The following is a 15390-nucleotide window of genomic DNA, read 5'->3' as shown; positions in this document are numbered from 1 at the left end:
AGGGTCGCAGAACATGCCACCTCAAAATGTGCCACTTTGGCATAAGGATTATTTTGAGCTGGAGACAATTGAGAATATACAGGTACAAAAAAGCTCTCTGCCCTCCCCTCATCTGCCTAAAAGCAGGTCATAAGTTTGTAAAGGTGTCCCCCCATGCCCTCTCTACAGAAGTTAATCACTGGAGATAACCCTAGACCCTTATCAGCCGAGAGATGGCACCAGAGGACTCTAACAAACCTTGCTTTACACAGTCCTTATGTATCATTAGGTCTCCCACATATATACTTTCTTACAATTTGCCACCCGAGAAACTCAAAGTCCTTTTCCTTTGTCCATTTACTTCTTTAAAATTTACTGTTCTTTTTCAAAAAATTTCACAATTTGTATGGAAACACAAAAGACCTCGAATAGCCAAAGCAATCTTGAGAATGAAAAATGGAGCTGGAGGAATCAGGCTCCCTGACTTCAGACTATACTACAAAGCTACAGTAATCAAGACAGTATGGTACTGGCACAAAAACAGACATATAGATCAATGAAACAGGATAGAAAGCCCAGAGATAAACCCACGCACATATGGTCACCTTATCTTTGATAAAGGAGGCAAAAATATACAGTGGAGAAAAGGCAGCCTCTTCAGTAAGTGGTGCTAGGAAAACTGGACAGGTACATGTAAAAGTATGAGATTAGATCACTCCCTAACATCATACACAAAAATAAGCTCAAAATGGATTAAAAACCTAAATGTAAGGCCTGAAACTATCAAACTCTTAGAGGAAAACGTAGGCAGAACACTCTATGACATAAATCACAGCAAGATCCTTTTTGACCCAACTCCTAGAGAAATGGAAATAAAAACAAAAATAAACAAATGGGACCTAATGAAACTTAAAAGCTTTTGCACAGCAAAGGAAACCATAAACAAGACCAAAAGACAACCCTCAGAATGGGAGGTAATATTTGCAAATGAAGCAACTGACAAAGGATTAATCTCCAAAATTTACAAGCAGCTCATGCAGCTCAATAACAAAAAAACAAAAAACCCAATCCAAAAATGGGCAGAAGACCTAAATAGACATTTCTCCAAAGAAGACATACAGATTGCCAACAAACAGATGAAAGAATGCTCAACATCATTAATCATCAGAGAAATGCAAATCAAAACTACAATGAGATATCATCTCACACCAGTCAGAATGGCCATCATCAAAAAATCTAGAAACAATAAATGCTGGGGAGGGTGTGGAGAAAAGGGAACACTCTTGCACTGCTGGTGGGAATCTTAATTGATACAGCCACTATGGAGAACAGTATGAAGGTTCCCTAAAAAACTACAAATAGAACTACCATATGACCCAGCAATCCCACTACTGTGCATATACCCTGAGAAAACCATAATTCAAAAAGAGTCATGTACCAAAATGTTCATTGCAGCTCTATTTACAATAGCCAGGAGATGGAAGCAACCTAAGTGCCCATCATAGGATGAATGGATAAAGAAGATGTGGCACATATATACAATGGAATATTACTCAGCCATAAAAAGAAATGAAATTGAGTTATTTGTAGTGAGGTGGATGGACCTAGAGTCTGTCATACAGAGTGAAGTAAGTCCAAAAGAGAAAAACAAATACCCTATGCCAACACATATATATGGAATCTAAGTAAAAAAAAAAAAGGTCATGAAGAACCTAGGAGTAAGAAGGGAATAAAGACACAGACCTACTAGAGAATGGACTTGAGGATATGGGGAGGGGAAGGGTAGGCTGTGACAAAGTGAGAGAGTAGCATGGACCTATATACACTACTAAATGTAAAATAGATAGCTAATGTACATAAGATGGGTAGAAGAAAATAAGAGTTGAGTTTTCCTCCCCTCCAAGTCCAAGACTGCTTTTTAATTCTTCACTAGAAACTTAACAAGATTCTGGGCCCTGCTCCTTGTTCCACCAGGCCCCGTGGGTCACCTGCCAAAGCTGTTCTTTCAGCCTGAACGTGGAGATGGTGCTGCCGTCCTCTCAGTCCCCGCAGAGATGAAGTCTTCGCTGCCTTGAGACCTTAAAGTACCTCAAGGGTAGGGTCTTATATTCAACTCAGCCTTCGGCGTTTCTGATATTGGAGGTAAGTGCTGTCGCAAACAAAACTTCAAATCTCAGTGTCTTCAGACGCTTTATTTCTCACTCACATAACATCCAATGTTTCAGGGCCTGAGGATGCTGGCTCCTGGTCGGGCCTTAGCCAGTCAACCAATAGAGGAAGAGCCTCAAGCACCATTTCACAGGAGGTTTGTAGGGGCCAGGCCTGGAAATAGTGCACATCACTTCTATTCCCATTCCAGTGGACAAAGCAGTCACTTTTGCCACACCTAATGCCAGGACGGTAGGGAAATTTAATCATCCAGGAAGAAAAAAAATAGGCGTGGGTATCAGTTAGCAGTCTTTCCATAACACCCTGGACTGTGTCAGCAACATGTGCTAAACACAGCTCAGCCCTTCCTGTCCATGACGTAGTGTTCTCCTCACCATAACTCAGCCCTTCCTGACCATGACTCAGTGTTCTCCTTACCATGATTCAGCCCTTGTTCACCATGACTCAGCCCTTCCTCACCATGACTCAGCCCTTCCTCACCATCACTAAGCCCTTCCTCACCATCACTAAGCCCCATCCTGACCATGACTTATCCCTTCCTCACCATGACTCAGTGCTCTCCTAACCATGACTCAGCCCTTCCTGATGAACTCAGCACTTCCTCACCATGACTCAGCCCTTCCTGATGAACTCAGCACTTCCTCACCATGACTCAGCCCCTTCCTGACCATGACTCAGTGCTCTCCTAACCATGACTCAGCCCTTCCTGATGAACTAAGCACTTCCTCACCATGACTCAGCCCTTCCTGATGAACTCAGCACTTCCTCACCATGACTCAGCCCCTTCCTGACCATGACTCAGCCCTTTCCTGTACTTCCCCCACAACAGTACTTGTCAGTAACTTCTCATCCAAGTTGTCTATGCCAATAATTCCAAAGGCATTTGGAACCCAAACCCAAAATAACAGCCAGGCCAATATCTGGTCTCTGTGCAACAGAACAGACCAATAGATTGGTCTGACATACCTCCTCTCTCCTTCCTAAAGCACTCCTGTCTCTTAAGCTGCATATTTGTAGAAACTGAGGTTAAAAACTCAGAAACAACCTTCACATGGGAGAGCTGGGGGTTCTTCAATTTAATGAGCTCACAGACACCACAGAATCCCAGTGAACTGCTTGAAGTATGCAAGCAGCAAACATTCTCCCCTAAATTGCATTTCTACCTCCAGAGGGTCACACACGTTGTGTCCCTGTGGTTACTTCTGAGCACCACATGACTTGAGTGTGACCAACCCTAGCTCTGTATACCATGAGTGCAACAACTGAGCAGTCATTGGGAAAGTGAACTCTTGGCTTGACTCTAAAGTGATGATTTTAATGCCAGACGTAGATGAGAATGGCCCAAGGTCCAAAAATATCAGCAGTAACTTCACTAAGTCTCAGTGCCTGCAAGGTCCAATCTGGCTCTGGAATCTAAGCCAAAGAAGCACAGCCTAACAACCAAAAAGGGCCTCCTAATCCCTACTTGCATCTCTCTGAGAACATCAGAAAGGGCCGTCTAATTCAACCCACCAGCAACATTTCTTCATATGCCCTCTTCTCTCCTCACTCTCTCTCCACACCCAGAGACTCGCCCTCTCCCAGCCTTCCTTTCCTCCCTCCTTTCCTGCTCTGCCCCCCACACCACTCCAGGGCCCTGCAGCTCTTGCAGCACCTCACTGCCACCCGGCCTCCCAGGGAGGGAAGCAAGAGGACCCCCTTCTCTGGAAATTGTACTTTTTCTCTCATCTTCACCATTTTTCTTGGAAGAAATCTTTGAGAAGAAGTACTATTGAATAAAAGTAATTACTTTGCTTCCTTGGTCATAGCATTTAAAAAAAAATCGTGGTAAAGTATATACAACATACAATTTACCATTTTAACCATTTTTAAGTGTACAGTTTAACGGCATTAAATACGTTCACATTGTTGTGCAACCATCACCACCATCCACCTTCAGAGCTTTTTCATCTTCCCAAACTGAACCTCTGTATCCATTAAACACTAACTCTTCATTATTCCTCCCCTCCAGCCCCTGGCATCCACTAATCTATTTTCTGTCTCTATGAATTTGACTCCTCAGGGACTTTAGGTGGAATTACACAGTACTTGTCTTTTTGTGACTGGCTTATTTCATTTAGCATAACATCTTCAAGTTTTACCCATATCTCAGAATTCCTTTCTTTTTTAAGGCTGAATATTATTCTGTGTATATATAAAAGGACACTTGGGTTGCTTCCACCTTTTGGCTATTGTGAATAATGCTGTTATGAACACAGGTGTACAAATATCTGTTCAAGTTCCGTTTTGTTGGGGTAGATACCTAGAAGTGGAATTCCTGGATCTTATTTCTTGAGGACTCACCGTACTCTTTTCCATAGTGGGTGCACCATTTTACATTCCCACCAGCAGTATACAAGTGTTCCCGTCTCTTCACATCCTCACCAATACTTGTTATTTTCTGCAAGCTTTTTGTTGTTATTGTTGACAATATCCATCCTAAGGGATGCAATTGATCATCTCATTTAACCTTCACAATAACTCTGGGTATCATTATCCCCATTTTACAGAGGAGAAAACAGAGCCAGAGATATCAGGGGACTCACACAGGACAGTGGTGGTAGCAGGATCTGAACCCCGGTCTCCCCACAGAGACAATGCTCAGACTCCTGGCCTGAGCCAAGCCACAGCCCAAGGAGATTCAGCGTTCACTGTGCAGAGGAGGGGCTGCAGGTGGTGAACGGGAACCACCCTGAGGGCCACTGGAAAGGAAGCCATGGTGGGGGCACTTCTCTGGCTCAGGGCCCTTGCCAGCCAGGGCAGCACCCACTGCAGAGGAGCCTGGCCCCTCACTTCTCCTGCCCACTCCTCCTGATCTCAGCGAGAGGCTGCCCAAAGGCTCCAGAGGGCTTTGGGACTCACAATTACATAGAAGGCATCTCAGAAAGGTCTGGTTTCCCATTTGTGACTCTACTCCCCCACATTTCCCCCAGGTCGGGAGGGGTTTTGTGTTTCTAGCAAATTGCCTCAGCATCACATGAGTAAGAGCTGTCCGGCAAGGCAGAGAGGCTCCCACTTCTCTCCATGCTAATGATAAAGTGCTCTTGGGCCATGAGGGTGGAAGCATCAGGGAACAACAGAGACACAGTCCTTCTGCTGATGTCATGCCGAGGCCTGCGCTAAACGAGAGGGCGGTGGTCTGTGGCCCGATACCGATGTCACTGACATCTCCCGCAGGTTAGGGACCACCTAACTGGAAGGGCATCTGCTTCAGAGTTGCCTCCGTTGGCAACCCAAGCACAGAACCCACAATGGTGCAACCCAGCGGCCTCCAGAAGGAAACTCTCCCACAAGCCACCCACTTGCCGACCTGAAGGTAGGAGGGGGCTCTACAGCCTACATCTGAAGGGCCATAGCTGGAAACCCTGCAGAGGTCAGTTCCTTCTTGCTCAGCTCTCTTGCTCTCCATCTCAAAAGGCATTCAAGGATCACCAAGTGTTCTGTGGTCTCCCATGTAGTGCCAGAACAAAGGTATCCCACGCAAAAACATACCCGCATATTTTCACCATTTTTAAACGTACTTCAGCCATTATGTAACCTTAGTCATGACCCTGGCATGAGGAAGAAGAAAAGTTGAACTTGGTCCCCTGGGGCCACTGGTTTCAGTATGGACTTTCTGCTGAGCCCCAAACAGATATCCTGCCCTGGTTCTTGTTGTGTTGTCCCTTCTCCGGAGGGCTCCCTTCTGGGGAACTTACAGGAACAAAGAAAGCCCTCCAGACTTTAAGGTACAGAGACTGTAAACACCACACACTTCCATGTGCAGACATGCACCTAAGCATGTGTATATGTACATATGTAATGTGCATACACATACACACTCACATTTTTATTCACCACGGTCACTATCTTCAAGCCAAACCATAGAACAGCCATACAGGGTGACCAGGAGGAAACTCCACGTGGCCACCCCTTTCTTGCCCTCACTTTTTTTCCCTCAGGCAACAGCAGCTCCTACAAAGGGTCTTTTAAAAGACCATCTCCAACATCCAGACAGGACTTAATTGGCATTTTTCATTAAATACTCTTTACCTACGTTTAAGGCCTAACAGTGAGAGAAAAAGTTAGTTTACTCAAGTACACTCAGCCCTTCCATCCACAGTTGATTGACTCTGCAGATGCAGAACCTGAGGATACACAGGGCTGAGTGTACTAGGCCACTTTATATAAGGGACTTGAGCATCCGCGGATTTTGGTACCCACGGGGGTCCTGGAAACAATCCCACAGATACCGAGGAAAGACTGTATATACTTTTTAGCTTTCACAGTAACTCTATTTCCTGACTCTCTTAAGGGAATGACCTATTTTTTTTATTGTATGATGAGGAAGGCAGCAGCACTTGCCCAAACAGTCTGAACCCCTGATTGCTAGGTGCATGCATATTTTATTCCCAAAATTAAAATTGTTCATAAAACCTCTCAAAAATCACAGAATGGTCTAGAGCATTATTATAAATACCAATATAACTTCTGACAAATAGATGAATTTGCTGAAGACCTCAGGTTGTCTGATTTGGGACAACTAATATGTCACTGAATGTTAAGCCTTCTCCTTTGTAAGCTTCTCAGAGTAGACACAAAAGACATGGTGTGGATAAGCCTGAAACTGAAGCAGGGTGCACCGTGCCCAACATGAGATGGGTATGAGGTAAGGAGATGGACCCCTCAGGACTTGTTCATTCAATGGGGCAGCTTCCCCTGAAGGCAATCATCTGAAACAACTTCTAACAATCTTGAAGCAAAAGTGAACCGTGACTCCTGTAAGGTCCCAAGGAATAACAAGTAAAGTAAAACGAACATATAGGAAAGCCCTCAGAAACAAAGAAACCCGAAGCTGACTAATAAAACTTGTATTTTTACCTCAAACAATATTTTTCAGCCTCATTCAGCGAATAGAACATTTGACACCTCCACAATTCAAAACCACTCTCGAAGAATGAAGACTGACCAACACCATGAAAATATAGAAGATGAATGCTCACTCTGAAGGAAATCCACAAGGGGGTGTCCACACTTTCTGGCCACAGCACTGGGATTGGAACAAGCAAATGGCCGCCCAGGGTGACCACTGTAAAGGGGATAATGTACAGCCAGACAGATACATTTTGATGGGTTTTTTTTTTGCAGTATGCGAGCCTCTCACTGTTGTGGCCTCTCCTGTTGTGGAGCACAGGCTCCGGACGCGCAGGCTCAGCGGCCATGGCTCACGGGCCTAGCCGCTCCGCGACATGTGGGATCTTCCCGGACCGGGGCACGAACCCATGTCCCCTGCATTGGCAGGCAGACTCTCAACCACTGCACCACCAGGGAAGCCCTGATGTTTGTTTTTATACATAAAACTTGGCCTTACTTTCTTGTCTGAGCCCTAAATTATGACACATTCAGTGAATAAAAACCCAGCCGAGGCAGCATTGCAACACTGTAGCCCCAGCCTCCCTCGCCTCTCACTGGCTCCCCAGCACATTTTACATCCATGGCCTCATGGAGGGCTGGCCTGAAACAGACTTCTGAAGGAGATGCTTCATTCCTGGACACACTCATCCTGTCAGTGATGCTCCCTTCGTCCCTCACAGATGGACCTGCTGCATGGAGGTCGATAGCCACATTTATGAAGTGCCCCCCGGCCCGGCCAGACCTCTCAGGGAGCTCAGCTCCAGTGCTGTGGGCCATGCAAGGAAAGGTCCTTCCAACCAATTTCAGGGACAGCTGTGGAAAGGGACCCTCATGTCAGAGCAGCAGGGCCCCAGGACACCAACCGGGCTTGGACCCCCCTTGACAGCCTCTCCCTGGCCTTCTGTGTGACACATTTCACAAGGCTGTGGAATATATCCATTTTCCTTTGTGTAGGACCATCACATCCCTCTCCTGGGGGAGGAAAAGGAAGGCTTTTCCAGTAATTAAAAACTATTATGAGACCAAGTAAGGAAAACGATAAATCCCGATAATTAAAACTAAATTCATAAAGCCTGAATTAGGCTGTCAAAAAAAAATCACCATAACTCAGCCTGCAGCCGAGGGTAGGAGCTGGACAAACGCACCACACCCCCTGACCGTAACTAAGACGTGTCTGGTCAGCCAGGCTGTGGTTAGACATGGCTGCTCAGGCCGGCACCTCAGAGAGGCCCCGGGGTGTGGGAGGAGGAGGGCAAAGGGCCAGCAAAAGCCTCCAGAGGTCTCCAGCCTCCACGATCCCGGAAGTCGGGCACCCTTTTCTCATGTAGGAGGCTTCCTCGTTAGGATGGTGGCAGGAAAGCAGATCACACAGGATGAAGCAATTCAACAGAGGAAAAGCCCACACTCCGCAAAGGCAAGTCTGAAATGTGCACAGTGGGAACCACAGTAAGAGGGCAGCTGCTTCTGTTAGGGAAGAATGCTGTTTTCCCAGATCCTGCTGCCTTAAGAATTGCCTTAAGTTCTCCTTGTGCGTGTCTTCCCCCAAGGTGGAGATGAGCAAGACCTCTAAGCGTCACCCCTTCCCCTTCCATAGTGGCCCAAGAGGAAGGGAGGGTCTGTCTGGTGTGACTATTTAAAAGTGTGTCCACTTGTCTGCTCAGTCAAGCCGCCAGCCAGTGTGGAGGAGCTTGGTGAGGCCTCTCTCCCACAGGAGTCAGGACCACCTTAGAATCAGGGCCAGGGAAGCCCCATCACCTGTGTCAGCAGGACCCCTGTCAAGTGCACAGAGGATGTGTCAGTGTCTCGGGTTTCAATCTTTACAAAAAGATCAGGGATGTAGTGGATATTGTCATTCTGAGCTGTCCAGCTTCATCCTTCCTCTGTAAAGCACCCCCTCTACAGGCCCACCTTGCATGCACTCGTTGTGGGAGATGCCACTGCCTCCCTGTGGAAGCCCAAAGGGCCAGAGCCACCCTCACCCCCACGCAGGTGGGGGTAGAAAGAGGCAGCCACGTGACTGAGAGCAAGACTCGTAACGGGGAGCCGGTGACACGGTGGCTGTGGGGCAGACAGCGCCATTCCTCTCAGCCCTGATGCAGACCACTGCCTGGGGTCCGCAGCCTTCCCCCGCTCCAGGGCTCCCTTGGGCGCTAGCTGTGTTCCAACCTGGTCCTCCAGCCTCAGGGGCAGTCCCCCTTCGGATCCACGCCCTTTTTGCTTGTTTCCACAGTCAGGAATCCTGTCTGATGAGCTGGGCTAATGCAGACTGGGCAGTGTAGAGGGGAAGTATCCATATTATTCATGGAACCCCAAACTTCACCCACTACCTCAGAGATTCTTCAAATGAATCATTCAAATTTAACTTTGAAATTTACTTTAAACTACTTTTTAAAATTAAACTATTATAAAAACAGTGATTAAAACATTTACAACAGTAGGTTACCTTTGGGGGCATATCTCTGGGGGACTTGGAGGAGGCATGAGGGAACCTTCTTGGGGCTGAGAACATTCCATATCTTAATCTGAGTAGTTGTCTGAGAATACAGGCATATGATTATACAACAATGTGGGTGTACTTAATGCCACTGAACTGTCCACTAAAAAAATGATTAGGATGGTAAATTTTATGTTATATATATTTTACCACAATTTAAAAAAATAGATTAAAACAGAATTCAAAACACTCCTTTAAAACTATTTCAATAAATAAGAGATAAACTAAAAAACAAGTATAGGCATAAATTTTTAAAATCCATCAAGATTTGTACTCTTTACTATCTGTAAGTTTTATTCTAATTAAAACAACAAAGCAAACAAAAAACACTATTATATACCAAACATAAGATGTTGATAACCCCCAAGTTTTCCCAGTTTCTCAAGGTACCAGATTATCTCATTTTCTAAAAAACTCAGGGCACAGCCCTTCCTGCTAGAGTTGGATCCTGAGATTTGAAGGCAGCTGTTCAAAATCTCTTAGCATTGGCAACCACATATTTATGTGATTCAGATTATTTTTCCATTCTGTGGAATCAAAATACAAAAATAAATTGGATGCTGGAATGACAAAATTACAATGATGGATTACAGATAAGTAGTAACCAAGGTTAGGGAAAGGGAGGGAAGGAGAGGGTGATTCTATAAGGCCAGCCCGAGGGAGCTGCTTGGAGGGGATGGAACAGTTTTGTTCCTGATTGTTAAGGTGGATGGACAAATTCACACATGTGATAAAATGTCATGGAACAATAGGTAAAAACATAACCAAAAATAAGTGCATGCAAAACCAGTGAAACCTGAGTAAGATCTGTAGTTTAGTTGACTGCATGGTGCCAATCAATTTCCTGGTTTCGGAAATCCACTATAGTTACATAAGATGTTACCATAGAAGCTGGATGATTGGTATGAGACTTCTCTGTACTATTTTGACAACTTTAAGAAATTCTATAATTATTTCAAAATATAAAGGTAAAAAAATACAGAAATAAATTGGATGAGACTGCTATAAGATTGCCATAAGCCCAGTTTTTAAATTATTTTTATCAAGTTACCCATTATTCTTACTGACTTGATAATATGTACAAGTAAATTATGACACATTAAGACAAATGTGTACTAACAAAACACCATGTAGGTTTTGTGATTGTTTTCCCCAAAAAACCGTAAGTTGAAGCCATAACCCGTAGTGTGAATGTATTTGGAGATGGGGACTTTGAAGAGGTAATTAAGATTAAATGAGGTCATAAGAGAGGGGTTCTGATCCAATATAAGTGGTATCCTTATAAAAAGAGGAGATTAGGACACAGGCATACATAGAAGGAAGACCATGTGAGGACACAGGGAGAAGACGGCCATCTACAAGCCAAGGCGAAAGGCTTCAGGAGAAATCAACCCTGCTGACACTTTAATTTTGAACAAGCCCTCAGAACTGTGAGACAATAAATTTCTGTTGTTTAAGCCTCCCAGTCTGTGGTATTTGTTATAGCCACACTAGCAGACGAATACAAGTAGTGTGGTGATGTGGTTTAGAGGAGGGAAGGATCCTTGAGAGAGCTAGCTGTCTGCACAGATATGAAAGTTACATATTCAAAAGAAAATTAAAGCTGGCTCTAAATCACATGAAAGAAAACCAGGTCATTAGATGCACACTACTCAAAAATACTGCAGTTCCTTCATCTGCATTCATTCGTTTATTCCTTCATTGGATCAACAGTGGCGACTCAGCCTCTCCAGCCCTGTGCCAGGCGCTGAAGGATATGACACATGGGTTAAAGCCGGACTCTGCTCTGTGTAGCACAGTCTTCCAAGGAAGATGTGCAGACAAGGGCAGTACGACGGATTCATGTCTCCGCAGGGGCAAGCATAGGGAGAGGAGGGGCAGGGAGCAGAAGCCCCTCCTGGGTGAAGTGTGGAGGCGTCAGAGCTGAGCTGTGAACACTGGGAAGAAGTAGCCAGTCCTCTGGATAGCACCAGCCTTGGCAGCCATGGCAGTGGACAGATATGGACATATACCAGTCCTCTACAGCCCCAACTAGACTCAGGCATCAGCTAACCCTCTATCAAAGCTTACTTCACATTGCATTTGCCTAGTAATTCTGTTATGGAGACAGCCCCCAAATAACGAAGCACAGATTGGTTACTTGGTTTTTAACACCTAGTTCTCAGATTTGTCTAGAGGATTGCCAAAGTATAGTATAAAAAATCATTTTGAAACTCTAAAATGGGACATAAATGCTAGCTATCATTCTACTAGATTTGGAAAGACCTTGTAAGTCACCTAGTCCACAGTGACCATTTTATGGATTATGGAGATTTACTGAACGTCACCCAGCTTGTACCTGGCAGAGCCAGAGAGAAGGCCTGGGATTACCCGCTGCCAGTACTCCACGGGAAGCACAGGTTTTTAACGTTTGAATTCCACAATAATATATATTCAATCCTATACTGTTTTCCTTCAATTTTCCTACAATTCTAAGCACATTCAATTCCAAACCTTGCTTTTGGTGGTGCAATATATCAACCTCTTAGTGAATAGAGGTTTGTGCTATAGCAGACAAAATTGGTTTCTGTTAACCAAGTGCTCTATTCCTACACTCAAAGACTGGTTCCAATTTGAAACCTATTAGAGCTCAAGAGCAAGCCAGATATAACTGAAGATAGGAGAGAAAGGAAATGGCAAGTGAAGGGGAAGGTGGGGGAGGAGGTGTAGGTAGAAGGGCAGGGGGAGAGGGAAACTGTGTTTGCCAGCACTACGTGTCAGCATCACTTCCGTTTGACCAGAAAGCGATGAGCCTGATGCCAAGGCTGTGGAAGGACACTAGTCCCACAACCCTGCAGTCACACTTCTCCTCTTATGACACTTGGTGAAGCTTATGTCTCATGACAATCGTGTAATTCAGCGAGGTCCCCCTCCTGCACTGGTGATCAAGAGGCTCAGAGACAAATGCAACCCAACTACAGTCACTTCGGGACAGCCTGAGGGTTCCTTCCTTTGGTTGAACTTTTCATATCTTCCTTACTAACCCTTTGTCTAGATGCCTTCTGCCATAAGCAACTACAAAACTTTTTAGGAAAGAAGAAAAGTAAAATAAAATCAGAAACCAAATTTACCAAAAAGAGGTAACAGAAAAGGCAGAGTTTGTTTGAGGATGGCTCCTTCAGACTGTGTTATCAAGTGTCCACATTATCACAGGGTATAGAGTTACTATTTTAACTCTAAACTTACCAACGGTGTCACAAGGTTCATCTTTGTGTACGCAGAAATCTGTCCTAAAAAATTTTAAAAAAAGAAAGTCAGATGTGTAGTACCTCCAAGAATGGGAGAAGAAAACATTGTCAATTAGTCTAATTAATCTTGATTACTCATCTTGCCCATAACAAAGTTATCACTTTAGTTGCCACCTGTTATAATGAAAAATAACTAGCAGCGTTTGCCAAGATTAACCACATTTCCAACTGGTAGGCCCAGTTACCCCATATAAGATCCTCCTTTCACAGCTGAAATATTCCATAAATAACACTCAGTTGCTGGAAGGACTCCTTCCAACGCTGAAAGTTTCAGAAGATGTTTACCAAGTCATGTATCAGAGATCATTATTAGTGAATATCATCAAACTATAGTGACTTCCTAAGTTACTCTACTTGGGCAGCAACTGGTTTTAGATGCTGGAATGACCATGTATCACTTACATGAGAACACAACAAAAAAGTCTTTTCTAAAACTTATATTCTTTAAAGCTCCCTAGGATCTCCCAGGTGTGTGGCTGTGGACAAATGAAACAGCAAAGATGCTCGAAATCTGTTCCAGCCTCGGTTCTGCAAGTACAATGGCCTTCCTCTGGCCTGTGAGGTATGAAATGAGGAATCTGGGCCATTCTTTTCCAAAACCAGAGCATTCCCACTATTCTGCCCATAAGTTCCCTAGTTGGGAGCTGACCAGAGCGCTGGCTGGGGAGGTATCTTGCCCAGGACTGGGTGAGAACAGCAGTTCATCTTCTCATGGCATACCGTGGGGACTGGTAGAAAGCACCCACTCATCTGCATCTCTCTAAACACACTCCAGTGCAGCTTCAGGTTGAAAAGGTGTGTTCTGAAGGCACCTCTTCTCATTTCACTTTTAAAAAATTCTCTGGGAAGAAAAATGGGTCAGGCTGGCACTAAGCAAAGTTGTCAGTGAAAGTGGCAGGTCCTGGATGGGTCACACATCGCCTTCCCTCATGAGATAATACCTTCCCCTTTCTGACACTCCATCCCCACCTCGGCATTCAGTGTCCTCAATTCCTCTCCTACTCTCTGTCAAAAATCTATTCTCACGGAAGGATCTGATCTGCCATTCACACTGGGGACAATGACAAGAAGGTAATGTAATATCATCAGCTTTCCTTTTACCTCCACTCCAAACCACAGCACATTCTATCCTATTTGCCTCCATAATGTAACCCATGTCTAACGCCTCTCAGCACTATGTGAATGTCCATGTGAGTGGAGCAAAACCTGCTTGTTCCCAGCCCTGGCTCTGCTTCAGGCTGGCCTGAAAGTTGTCAAAGACTCTACCCACCCACTAGACCCGCAGAGGCCAGATCTGTAGGTTTAAAAGATTCCACTTGGGGTTCTGATGTACAGAATTTCCTGGTCCAGGCCACTGCCTCAGGCCAAGAAGTCTTGCCAGGCACCCTGGACATCCTGTGAGCCCAGAGGAAAGGGCAGCTGGCATGGGTGTGACAGCTTTGAAGAGGTGGCCCTGAAGCTGGCCAGAGAGACAGCTAGAAGGAGCTGGGCCAATCAACTAAGCAGCCCACATGGGTTTTGCTGACTGCGTCTCTAATTTTTTCATAATGAACGTATATATTTTGGTAATCGATTTTAAAATAATTTTAACAAAGGAAAAAGGAAGGCTTCAAGACCCTCAGGCTTTTCATAACCCCCTCCAAGATCAAGGGAGCCTCCATAGAAATGGAGATGGAATAGCCATAGGAAAATGGAAGATTCGTGCCTTGATTTTTCTGTCAAGGACGACCTTTCAGAAGACTAATTAACAGGCAGTAGAGGGTGGCAAGGAAGACACACAGGCAGAGAAGAAAACAAACAAATAAAATTAGGGACATAAATATGTTCACTGGTCTGGTATCTAACTAACCCCAACTCAACATTCTTGATCTGACACCCTTCCCATTGGAATGTTTTGGGCGTGTCACACACACACACACACACACACACACACACACACACACACACAGACCAGACTGGCCTGAGATCTTGCTCCAGGGTTTCCCAGATTGAGCAACTAAAAGTGTTGAAAGCATCATCGCATTGCCTCACCTGGGCAAAGGGAGAAAGGGTGTGTGGCCATCAGTCCCACAGAAGAGAACTAAACAGACTGAACAGGGCTGCTGAGGGAACTGGCCCCAGCTCCTTCTAGCTGTCTCTCTGGCCAGCTTGGAGGAAGATGGCTAACAGGGCATTGTGTGTTCTCTCATCCCCCGGCTTCCCTGGAAGGAAATGTGTGGTCTCAAGTGATGGACGCTGCAGCGTCACCCTCTGTTTCTCCTAAGGAAGTGGGAGGACATATGGTGGGCTCACCATATGTGAGTCAAGCTCAATTAGAGGCCTGGCTTGAAAGGGTTGCCAAAATTTGAATCTTCTCTCCCCTGCCTGTTCAAGGTCCTTTCTCAGAAAAAGAAAAGCAAGCCTTCTGCCTGCAGGGTCACCTTCATCTCCAGGTACCCTGGCTCCCACTGCAAACTCATGCCAAACCCACATGTTGGGGCTGCAGGGGTCAACTGGGGAATCAAAAAAAAAGGTACCAATGCAGCTCTC

General features: G+C 45.1%; 1 protein-coding gene across 8 annotated transcripts in view; it reads right to left on the bottom strand.

Moving 5' to 3' along the window:
* ADAMTS17 (ADAM metallopeptidase with thrombospondin type 1 motif 17) overlaps positions 1–15390 on the bottom strand; it is a 361254-nt gene that overhangs the window by 252596 nt on the left and 93268 nt on the right. For all 8 annotated transcript variants that reach the window (XM_067755884.1, XM_067755885.1, XM_067755887.1 and 5 more), the window contains one exon: positions 12800–12843. In XM_067755884.1, coding sequence (XP_067611985.1) covers positions 12800–12843 — 44 coding nt within the window. The remainder of the gene's footprint in view (positions 1–12799; positions 12844–15390) is intronic.

This window comes from Pseudorca crassidens, chromosome 1 (assembly GCF_039906515.1).
Source record: "Pseudorca crassidens isolate mPseCra1 chromosome 1, mPseCra1.hap1, whole genome shotgun sequence".
Classification (NCBI taxonomy): Eukaryota; Metazoa; Chordata; class Mammalia; order Artiodactyla; family Delphinidae; genus Pseudorca; species Pseudorca crassidens.
Note: the sequence above shows the minus strand (reverse complement) of the source record. Positions and strands in the feature narration are given on the sequence as shown.